Raw genomic sequence first — 12,181 nt, 5'->3', positions numbered from 1 at the left:
GAACAGACACAGCTCTCAGGAGCACAGCTGGTGGGTGGTGGAAAGTTTTGTCACGGAGCCCCCGCCCCCTCCAGCAAACCTGGCCTCCTCCAGAGTTTCTTATCTCAGCAAATGGTAGCAGCATCTATGCAGTTTTGTAAGACAGAAACTAGGAGTCATCCTAGGAGGATTATCATCACCTGCATCTGCGCCGCCTCCTTCTTACAATAACCATTACCAAGTCCAGCTTTTTCATCACGTAAGTATCTCTAGATTCAGCAGACTTATCACCACCACCACCATCAGCAATGCAGTCTAAAGCTAACTCCAGCTAGGGTTGCCAGAGAAAATGCAAGACTGCGTGTTCTGTATTTTTATTTGCTAAATCTAGCAACAACCATCAGAGACCATCTCAATTCTACTTTCACAGGGGAAGCTTTTCCCAACTCTACAGAGATAAACTCTCCCCATCCTATGGTCTCTTTTATACATCCTAACACAAGTACTGTTGAATATTTATTTCTGTGATTATTTGAATAATGTGTCTTGTGCGCTAGACTATAAGACTCACAAAGACAGCAAGCATATCTGGTTTTGCTAAGTATTTTATCTTTAATGCATTAACAAATGAATGAATAAACCAGTAACAGAGTCTATAAAAGAAGTATCCACTTCCAGGCAGCAGACATGGGAAATACTGGCATCCCTGTCTTGCCTGTGACATGACCTGGGTGATGGGCATTTGGCCAGGTTTTTTCCCCAATTCCATTTACTTTCTTAGACCAGCCTCTCTATGGATCTCAGTTCTATCTTCCAAATAGATGAGCTCGACTACATTTCTAGCTTTAAAATCCTACAATTCTGCAATTCTAAACTCCAAACAAATGTTGGACCTGAAAGAATATTCTGAAGGTTACCAGGCCTTGAGGTTTTATTGGTTTGCTCTACTTGTCTGTCACATCACATGACACTGAATTCAGCCTCAAAAGAAGATCACCCCTCCTCCGAAGTAACATCCTCTTTGGGAGGACTCAAAATTATGCTTTTCAAAGAAGTTTCTCTCTTAAAGATGTTCTCAGCATTGTGAAGTTGGCTGGGTGGGAAGGGAAGGGTCTTCTTGAATAGGTCCTCACCCTTCCTTGCAAAAGCTTTCCAAGAGCTTTCTAGAGTTCATTTCTAGAATGAAAACTTTTCATTCTAGAACTGCCCTGTAAAATATGGCAGCCACCAGACACACGTGACTATTTAATTTAGTTTAAATCAAATTAAATTTAAAAGTCAGTTTCTCAGTCACAATAACCACCTATGGCTAGTGGTAGCCATGTTGGACAGCTCAGAACACTAAACATTTGTATCACTGAAGAAATTCTATTAGATAACATTGGTTCTAAAGGAAGCAGGGCACGGTTCCTTGCCCCTCATTCTCTAGGACCAACGTTTTGACTTTCCTTTGGTTCATCACACTCAACTCTCTTTGGATTCAGGCCTCGTTGCCAGTGCTGACTTCTAAACTGCAATACTGTCCCCTCAGCTTCTCATCTGAAATCCTCTGAGAAGCTTCAGTTCAAATGTCACTTCTTCATGGGGACCTCCTCTGACAAGAGATGAGATGTAGTATCTTTACTATATGCTTTTCTGGAGCACCCAGAAGTTCCCTTCTCAGAACACTCATCACTTCTCTTGAAATTGCTTAAAGTTAACTTGCCTTCCAAGACTGACGGACTGTAGTCAAACCCTGGAGCCAGACAGCCTGGGTTTGAACCCCAGCTCTATCTCTGCCTCAGCATGTGAACTTACAAAAGATAACTGTCATCTCCAGGTCTCCCATTCCTCTTCCATAAAAGGAGGTTAAATTGTATCCACCTCAGAGGACTGTCGGGTAATCAAGTGAGTTAGTGCATATAATACACTTTGAAGAGTACCCAGCACACAGGATACACTAGACAAGTGTTGGCAAAAATAACTAACTCAAGCAGAGCTGTTTTAGTCTTCTATCCTGGACGTTATACCCCGTGCCTGCCTCGGGACAATGTCTGAACCAAAGTAAATGCTTAATAAACATTTGTTGAAACACTGTATTTGCAGAGAAGGGCTTGCTTTAAAACTGCACTGCCAGAAAAGTACTCTAAAGATATATTCAAAACAGTGTAGCGAGATATTAGCACAGGGACGCTCATTGCAGCATTGTTTATAAAACACCAGAAAAAGAGGGAGTGGAGAGGATCCCAAATGTCCCTCTGCAGGGGACTTGTTAAATAAGTTACATATATTCATACACTGCGACACTGTGCAGCATTTATAAAGAATGAGGTGGGGGGCCGGCCCGGTGGCCAAATGGTTAAGTTCGCGCGCTCCGCTTCAGCGGCCCAGGGTTACGCCAGTTCGGATCCTGGGCGCGGACATGCCACCGCTCATCAAGCCATGCTGAGCTGGCATCCCACATGCCACAACTAGAAGGACCCACAACTAAAAATACACAACTATGTACCAGGAGGCTTTGGGGAGAAAAAGGAAAAATAAAATCTTTAGGAAAAAAAAAAGAATGAGGTGGAACTGTATGGGTTAATGTGAAAAGATCTCCAAGATATGCTAAGTGCAAAAGGCAAGAACAGACTGAAATAAACAAGAACACATATGTACATGCTGTTTATGTGTAAGTTTTCCGCATCTTTGCACTTGATCCTTTAACAGCAGTTCCCTATGGGGAAGAGGGGAAGTAATTTGGACTTAAATATGTTTATATCCTTTACTATAGGAAGTCTTCCATCATGCACATTTATTACATATTTTTATTTAAAAATGTTTAAAGAGTCTTGCTTTAAAGAGTGTTCTGTGTTGTTGTGGCACATTTTTCCTCTCTAGAACCAGGACAGGCCGAGAGAAAAAAAAATTGAGCAGGGAAAAAAGATGGTGAGTACCTGGGAAGTAGATGAAGATATTTTACTGGCAAATCCACTGGTTTACTGACTAATAATAGAAGGGGGAGGGAATCCACTAGGGTGGCCATCTCAGCCCAGTCGTGTGTGTAAATATAAGAGCTAACGCTGATTGAGAGCTTACATGTGTCAGACGCTGTGCTCAGCCCTTTCCAATTATTGTCTCATTTAATCCTACCTGTGAGGAAGCACTATTATTATCCTCATTTTACCGAAGGGAAAATGGAGACACGGAGCATTAAGCAACTTGCCGGAGGGCACACAGCTCAGCAGCAGAGGGGCTAAGACTCAAACTCAGGCAGCGCCACAGCCTGCATGCTTGTTAAGTGTCCAGCAGACAGCAGCACCGTCGAGGGATTGGTCCAGGGGAGGCAAAGACAGAGGAAGCTCTCTAAAGATCTATCCAACCCTACTCCTGTGACAGTATCTGGCATTTCATAAAAATTCTATTTTGCTTTCAGCTTATTAGAGTCAACATGATATACTCCAGTCGGTTCCAAAAGAGTATGAGCTGTCTCGTATGGTAGGGAAATTACGCAGCTGAAAGGTCAAAGGTTGAAGAACACTGCACAGTCAAATAGCCAAACAATGGAATGGATTAATGCTGGGCCCAAGGAAATTGCAACTCGAAAATAACCAAGAGACATTCACAGAAAAGGCACTTTTATAGAAGACGATCAGAAATTTTCCCAAAAACTTTTCCCTGTTGCTACCCAGCAGGCAGTTCGGTGAAAGTATTAAGGGGTTATTTCTGCAACTTTTTGGTTACATCCAGGATATTCTTCTTAGGGTTTTCAGGAAAGAGTGTGAGACCTGAAAGTCAAACTGAGCTGGGTTTGCTTCTTGGCTCTAGCATTCTAGAACCAGTTGTACAACCTTGAAAAAGTTCCTAGATGCTATTTGGCCTCAGCATCCCCATCTAAAAATTGGGTGATAATAGCTACCTCTGTCAGAGCAATAAAATTAAATGGGAAAACAAAATGACTCCACCTGTATATCACTTGGCACATAAACATCTCAATAAAGTGAGTTAATTTTTCTTTTCCCCAAATTGTTGGCTAAGTCGCATGCTTCTCCTTTTCAACCCAATAATCTTTGGCTTTGCACAACCACTCCCACACTTGCCCTATCCCAAAATGCCAATGGATGTTTTTTATATTCTGAGATTCAAGCTCCCCAGATGGGCATAATAATTGATTTCAGATAAGGACAATTCACTTTCTGCTAACCAAAGAGGATTCACACTTGATCTATCCTCAGCCACTTAAATTTTTAACTAGATTCACATCTACATGACGACATGTTGAAGAAGCTCCTGGCACATCCACTTAGCCCCCCTCTCGTCCCTCACCTCACTCCCAGGCCTTCAGGAATCATCCTTGCTTGAGCATTCTCAGATCCCCTCCCAGCCCAGCAAGCACTGGTCAGACCCCAACACCTCAAGGAAACTAAGACAACTGATAATAAGCAATACTCAAAGGAAATATTCCTGAATTCACAATCAGGAATTTGATTAGCATCCAAAACATCTAAACACTGTCTAACGTATATTTACAATTTGGAAATCAGCAGTAGGTACAAAGATAACACTCTTCCCCTTCTCCCTCCAAAGAATATCAAACCAGAATCAGATCTCTAAGATTTATGATCTTCTCTTAACTGTCGGCCACTGCCTGGAACAGGAGCTATTATCACATCAAAGCTATAAAGTTCCTAATAAAATAATAGCCTACTCTGTATTTACCCTTTGTTTTTAAGCCTAATCTTGAAAATGCCCCTGTGATCATCCAATAAATCTAAATTTTGAGAGTTTATAAAGAGTTACACATAACATAATAACTGGACCAAGTTAATAATTTGACCTAGTTAATATTATACCCCTTCTAGCTCATCAAATAATAACACCCCGAACAGTAATCAAGTTATAATACTGTTTTCAGGAAATGTAATTTTAATTTTTTCTCCACGTTTGGCTTTGACCTTGCAGTCCCATTTGTGAGATCTCATCCTATAGATACATTTTCACCTGTGTGAAATGTCCATGTTACTCCATGCAGTAGTGTTTTGAGTATTTAAAATTGAAAATGACCCAAATGTTTATCTGCAGGGAATCAGTTAAATAAATTATGGTATGCCCAGACAAAGAGATTACACAGCCACTTAAAAAAGAAAGCAAGAAGGGCTCTATTATTGAACTGCAAAGACTTGTAAGACATACTATTAAATAAAAGAGCAAGAGACCAAACAGCCTGTGTTGTATACTACCTTTTGTGTAAAACAGGGAAGAAATAAAAAAAGTGTATATATACATACACACATGCATGTTTGTATTTACGTAAAGAAATTTGAGAGGAGTGTATTATATGCTCAAAAAATACATTAAAAAACAATTAGTGGTAAAAATGACATTCCAGTCCTTCGAAATTAAAACACTATCTAGAAGATCATAGTTTGTGGCTGACCATGATTCTTTTTCCTCTTCTAATACCATACATGCCCACATACACACATATATTTAGATTAATAAAGGAGAAAACTCCTAGAGAAAAAGAGCTCCACAAAGCCTTCTTCCATGTATTTTATTATTATTAATCACATTAAGGTGAACTGCAGTCTCCTATAGTTGTTAAGACCTCACTAGCCCCCAAAATGTTTTTGCCTCGATGGCCCTGGATCCCCTGAAGTACCCAAGAGAAAGGCATCCTCAAGGCTACCATACAGATAAGCTCACCTTCATAGGTGCCAACTTCCAGAAGAGTCCCACTCTGCTCAAGGTCCAAGAACTCCTTCACAGTCAGAAAGTTATAGTCCACGCCAGGCACTTCTCCTTCTCTTGGAGATCGGGTTGTGCCTGCAGGAGACAAGACAAAGGCACAACAAATCATCAGTACACTAAAACAGGAAGCTCCGCATCCAGGTGTAATTAAAATAACCTGTTCAGTAAGCTGGAGTACCTAAGACTGCACACCTACCCGCCCGGACAGGGACCTGGGAAAGCCAACTTATTTCTAACAGAATAGCATCCTCACTTCCACCCTTCAGGGGCCTGGGACCCTCGAAGAGGAGAAAGAGAAAACAAAGTACAGCTAGGTAACTCGAGGAGAGCTTTATCATTTTAAAAATGCACTGAATGAAAATGGTGAACTGGATTTTATACAGACAACATTCACAATCAGCAGCTTTTATGACTCCAGTAAATACTAAAAAGTTATCCTCCTTAAGCTCAGAGCCTAAGGGGTTTATATTTTTATCACAAGCTTCGAAATTCTTGGGTTCCGCAGTACATCCGGCAAGTTCCAACGTAGTAAGCCCTTTGAAGAAAATGACACTGACTGCATAAACACATCACTAGAGCATTCCAATTGCCCAAGATCTGTGGTTGGATATCTCCCAGGTATTAAAATGCTGCGGCTCTCCATGTAATTAATATGTTTGGTAAAAAGAGGCCACCCATTAAGTTCTGACTAGAGAGAAAGGACACTGCATTTGTTAGGAAATTCTCCAATTAATCTGGTCATTCTCTCAATGACTAATAAATAAAACAATTCTTCTTAAGAAATACTATAGGGCCTCTAGAGTATTTAAGTAACCCAGCTCAGGTGCCGGGCTGTAGAGCGATCATTTTAGCCCAATCTCAACCAAAAGTGTGGAAGCAATGTGGAAGGAATGTGGTTTACACATAAATCAAGAAAAGAAAATAAGCCAAGAAGCAATTATATAGTGCGTACTAGGAACCTATGTTAAATATTATGGGAGACCAAAAAAAGAGTAAAATACATGATTTCTGCTCCTATATTCAAGTTAGGAGATACGATTAACTTGGCTCATTTTGCAAGGCACCATTATGTATGGTGCCTTAAGATTAATGTTGACCTATATAATGAGCAGGGATTTTTCTGTATTCCTAGGAACTTAATAATCGGGGATTTCCCCCTATTCCTAGGAAATTTAAAGCAATTAAATAGCCAACTGTATGAACCTAGTGGCTCTAATGTTCCCAGCACAGTGCAGTCTCTCTGCTCACCTGCCTATGGGAACGATCATGGCCAAACACCTACAGTGGAGACCCAGAATTCTAAGTCAAAAAACTTAACACCTAGTGCATATTTTACTCAGCGTAAATACATTTTAAATGAACCCAATTTTTCTAATATCTGAAATCAGAGGTTTTAAATAGCTGCCAATTGTCCATAAAACAGTTGTTTTACAAATGTTTGCTTACCACGCCCAGCATATTGGGGCTTTCTGGTAAAGAAGCCTGCTTGTGTAGATCTGGAAGTCTATGCTTGTACTATTTCCTAATTTGTTGCCACTTCTGGCTCCCCTGACAGATGGTGACAAGCTTCTGAGGTAATTCACAATTTTTAAATTTATATCTCCAGGGTCAGGCACACAGTAGGTACTCTGGAAACATAAAGAGTACCATATACTGCTGATGAACAGGTGTCTGGAGCGGGAATGATGGGTTCATGGTTTGGCTTCCCAACTTGTGGTCTTGGGCACGTTCCTCAGGTTCTGTTATTTCTTAGTTTCCTCATCTGCAAACTAGGGATAACAACAGTACCTACACTATAGGTTTGTTGTGGTATTGAATGAGATAAACCTTTTAGAAGGCCTAGCTCAATAGTCATTGGTACATATTACAGTTTATATTATCGTTAGAATGAAACGAGTTGATAGAATATTATAGTTCAAGTGATATATATATATATATATATATATATATATATATATCACTACATGGATCATTATATGTTTAATCTTTTGAATAAATATTTATAGAGGCCCCAGTATACACCAGGCACCAATTTAGGCACTGGGAAAAGACTGGTAAGCAAGATAAAGCTCCCACCCTAATGGAATTTATATTTTACTATGAAAGATAGAAAATAAAGATATATGTGAATACAGCATATAATTTCAGATGGAAATAATTCTCCCATAGGAAACCTGGGTGAAAGGATTAGAAAGCGTCTCAGAGCGACGGGAGCTAAAGGCTTGAAAGTGTTTGGAGGAAGGAAGCGCGGTGGGGAGGAGGGAAGCTATTTTAGACGGGCGATTAGGAAAAGCCTGGCTAAGGAGGTGCCATCTACATTGAGAGCCATGCAAAGGTGATGGGAAAAGCACTGTAGGCAGAGGAAAGGCCAAGGGCTTTGACGTAGGAACAGGCTTGACATGTTGGAGGAAGGGCAAAAAAGGCCAGAGCAGTTGTTCAGAGCAAAGGACAAGAGGTTAGAAATGAGAGCAACGGGCCAGCTGATGTAGGCCACAGACAACACGTCATATTTTGTTCTAAGGATGATAGGAAGCCACTAGAGGGTTTCAAGCAGGGTCGTGACATGATTCATTTTTAAAAGATCACTGAGTTTTACAGAGACCAGGCTATGGGCAGAGTGTAAGGGGAAGTGGGCAAGACAGAAGCAAGGAGACCAGTCAAGTGGCTATGACAGCGTCCAGGTGAGAGAGAATCAGGCACGGACAAGAACAGCAGGACGTAGGAAGTAAGAAGCAGTCAGATTTCTATCACGAATTGTGAATATCTTAAAACAGCTGTTAACACAGTCCACAGGAGAGACAAGTTAAAAGTGTGCCAACTCCTCAGGCCATGCTAGGTCTGTATTTTGAAGCCAGAACGTGCTGATGGAGAGGATGTAGTGAGTAAGAAAAACAGAAGAATAAAGACTGACATCTTATTCTTTGACCTGTGCCAATGGGTTGTCCCATTTACAGAGATCAAGAAGACTTTTGGACATGTAATGTTTGAGATGCCTATTAGACACCTAAGTGTAGAGAGCTGTGGACAGTTGACTACATAAATCTGAAGAGCAGAGTGGAGGTTGGGACATAAACTTGGGAGTGATCAGTAAACCACCAGCCTTTGAAGGCAAGAGACAGAAAGGATCATTTAGGGAGAGAGTGTGCAGAAAAAGAAGACAAGAAATTTGGGTTGAACACTAAAACCTTGTAATTTTTAGAAACTGAGAAAAAGAGGAAGATCCTCAAAGGAGACTAAGAAGCAGCAGTCAGCAAGGCAGGACCAAAGGAGGCGGGTGTGATGTCTTGGAGCCAAGTGAAAAAGCTGTTCAGCCGGCTACTTGGAAAACACAAACAGTCGACATCATATTGGGAAATCCCAATGCAGGCAAGAATAGAATCTCTTTGAAACTTGCTGTGAAAGGATCTGTCTTAAATATGCTCTAGACGGCAACTCTCATACTGGGTCTCTGCACCAAAATTCCATTAACTGAATCCATCTCCACCCATAAAAAGATGAGCATAAATAAAACCAAACAAAAGACTGTTGGGTTTTGAAAGTCTTCTAAAACCAGACAACGTTGGGTTTTTCCTCCTTCTGTAGCCACCTTATCTTTGCCATTTTTTTCAACCAGAATTTTAGAACCAATTTGTCAGATTTACTTTAAAGACAACAATAACCCCTGGGTCTTAAGTTCCTGAAAGGATTCAAAATAATCAAGAACTTCAAAAATGCTACGTTTTAGATGAAAAATGAAACTAGCAGATTTCCCATGTGAATAAATATGGCCTTTGAGCTGCAGGGGAAGGGGGTAGGGGGAGGGTACATCTCCACCCACAAAACCTTCAGGGTTTATTACCAGCCAGAACCTTTCCACTCTGCAGGCGAGCAGGAGGTTCACTCCCGGTTATCCTCTGAGCAACCCGCCCTGGGTCCGGGCCAACAGGACCAGGCTCCATTTAGTGACGCAAGGGAGAAAAGGGCCTGGGAGGGGACCCCGCCTCCTCTTTTCTTCTAGCAGAATGACAGGCTGCCGGCTGGACACACGCCTGGCAGATGGCATTTCAAAGGGTTTTCAGGAGCCATCTGGGGTGGGTACAATTATTACAAACCACGCTTCTAACAAAGCCAGAAGGGTTACTTCCTGGCAGAAGAGAAGTAAAACAAATTCTATCATGTTTCTCAGGGACAGCATATTTAAAAAAAAAAAAAAAAAAATCAGCAGGCTGACAAACTGGGGTTTCTACAGCTTACAACACAGCCTTCCACTTGTCTAGTTAGAAATGAGGCCAAGAGTATCTTGCAGTTATTAGCTTTAAACAAATAAACACAGTGCCCACCTCCTCACCTTCAAAAAGACAAAAAAGACAGAGATTATCAAACACTACGAAAAGAATGATAGCTTCCATTTATTGGATGCTTACTTATGTCCCAGGCAAGGTGTTAAGCACTTAACCAATACTATTGTGTTTAATCTTCATAAGATCAGCAGAAGTAAGGATTATTATACTCATTTTATTGATGAGGAAGCTGATATTCAGAGAAGTAAAGTAACCCGCCCAAGGTCACATAACCAGTGAGGGAGAGCTGTGATTCGGATGAAGACAGCCTGACTTTAGCATCTCTTATTCTAAACCATCAATGTCCAACAGATCTTTCTGCCTTGATGGAAATGTTCCATATCTGTGCTAACATGGTCGCCACTAGCCACACGTGGTTACTGCTAAGTGGCTAGTGTGACTGAGGAACCAAATTTAAAATTTTATCCAACTTTAATTATATTAAATTTAAATAGCCACATGTGGCTAGTGGCAACAGGGTTGGCCAGTGCAGCTCTAAACCATGAGAGTATCTGAGTTGCCTGCATTGCACAATGTCCATACAATGCCCCCAAAGCATATCTAGCTCTCAAGATAATAACAAGAAGCATGTTTGCATTCAACAGCAGAGATCTTGCACTCACTCAGGAAAAATTTCCTTTTAAAAACCCCTATATGCTTTGAAAAACGATCCAGTCAAACCCTGTTTTGTACTAAAAATTGTTTGGTTCCTACTGGCTACGGTTTCTCAGAAAAACATTTCCTTAGATATTTGTGACAGCATGGTTTTAGCAAAAAAAAAAAAGGACCAAAACAAAAGCAGTCTTTCAAAACAAAAAATTGAGTGCCCATGAACACGGGAATGACTGAATGAAACATGGCAGATCCACCCTCAGGAAAATGTTTTTACCATGTGAAGAACTGTTAGATCTACATGCAGTTATCAGAAGGAATGCCTATGATGTGCAGTTGAGTGACACCAACAAGTTACAGAATAATACGTAAAATATTACTGCATTATTGTACAACACAAAAAGAAGCCCTATGGATGCTGTACGTTTTATGAGTTAAAACATAGTTAACTGGATAGAATAATACTAAACCCTTAACAGTGGTACCCTCAGGAGAGTGGCTTCAGAAACGGGAAGAGACAAAATGACTGTTTCTTTAAATAGCTCTCACACTCTGAATTGTACCAATAGGTATGTAGTTGTTGGGCATTTTATAAATTGTATGAAATAACTATTTAAGGAATCTCGAAAGATCTGATTCTTGAGCATCCTTTCAAATATCTCCAATGTTAACTTAGTCCTCGCAAAAACATGCAAAAGCATATAGGTTCCAAGTGAATCAAACCATCAGGTGCCAAGGTTTCCCATCTCATAGAAAGCCAGCATCAACATCAACAACACTTGCCTTTAGCTATAAATAGGAATATACTACAAATAAAGTTGAGGAGAAGGTGGTACTATTTTTCTCCCTGATTTTGTTTTTTAAACCTCAAACTGCTCATCATTTAAACAGAGTCCTTTTTAAGTGGCAAAATACCTACACTTAGGTATTTGTACCACAGTAGTGAATATAACCCTTTCTGCCACCAGATCATAACTTAACAAATTAATCTGTGCTATGCCCTACTGCATGTCTCAGTATGAATCAGCAATGCCCCCAAAAGTTCGCCCCTTAAAGCTTGAGTGGCTGCTTGCTTCTCATGCACATTTTATGGTTCATAAACTTTTAGTGTACTTGGCTTAAGTGACCCTTGCTGGGGAAATCAGAAAGTCACCTTTCTTAGCAAACTCCATGGCTACAGAAAAGAAACTGGATCCGGAGCTCATCTGCTCCCTTCTTACTCAAGACATTCTCTTGAAATATCCAGTTGAAGCAACAACAAAAAAAAAATCCTAGTGATGAGACACTGATATGCCATTTCCTCCTGCTACGTGTTCCCAACACCATCAGATTTCGAGGGAAGCCATCACTCAGCAGCTGTCCTGAGTCTCAAGGCCAGATTGCTAATAGAAGAATCATGACCCTACTAAGATTAAATTATTAATACTCAATGGCATCACCTGCTGTTAAATTAATCTGGGTCTTGCTTATCAAAATCTAACAACACCACTTCAAAAAAAAATTGTAGTCACCTTCACTGCCTCCATGTTAAACAAAGATCATTTCCTATAATAAAACGA

At 40.6% G+C, this 12,181-nt stretch overlaps 1 protein-coding gene across 39 annotated transcripts in view; it reads right to left on the bottom strand.

Moving 5' to 3' along the window:
• The window catches only part of MAGI1 (membrane associated guanylate kinase, WW and PDZ domain containing 1), a 598,403-nt gene that overhangs the window by 114,183 nt on the left and 472,039 nt on the right, over window positions 1-12,181 (bottom strand). For all 39 annotated transcript variants that reach the window (XM_014859300.3, XM_070493532.1, XM_070493531.1 and 36 more), the window contains one exon: window positions 5,647-5,766. In XM_014859300.3, the coding sequence (XP_014714786.2) occupies window positions 5,647-5,766 (120 nt within the window). The remainder of the gene's footprint in view (window positions 1-5,646; window positions 5,767-12,181) is intronic.

Source organism: Equus asinus, chromosome 21 (genome assembly GCF_041296235.1).
Source record: "Equus asinus isolate D_3611 breed Donkey chromosome 21, EquAss-T2T_v2, whole genome shotgun sequence".
NCBI classification, from domain to species: domain Eukaryota; kingdom Metazoa; phylum Chordata; class Mammalia; order Perissodactyla; family Equidae; genus Equus; species Equus asinus.
This window is presented reverse-complemented; position numbering and strand designations above follow the sequence as displayed.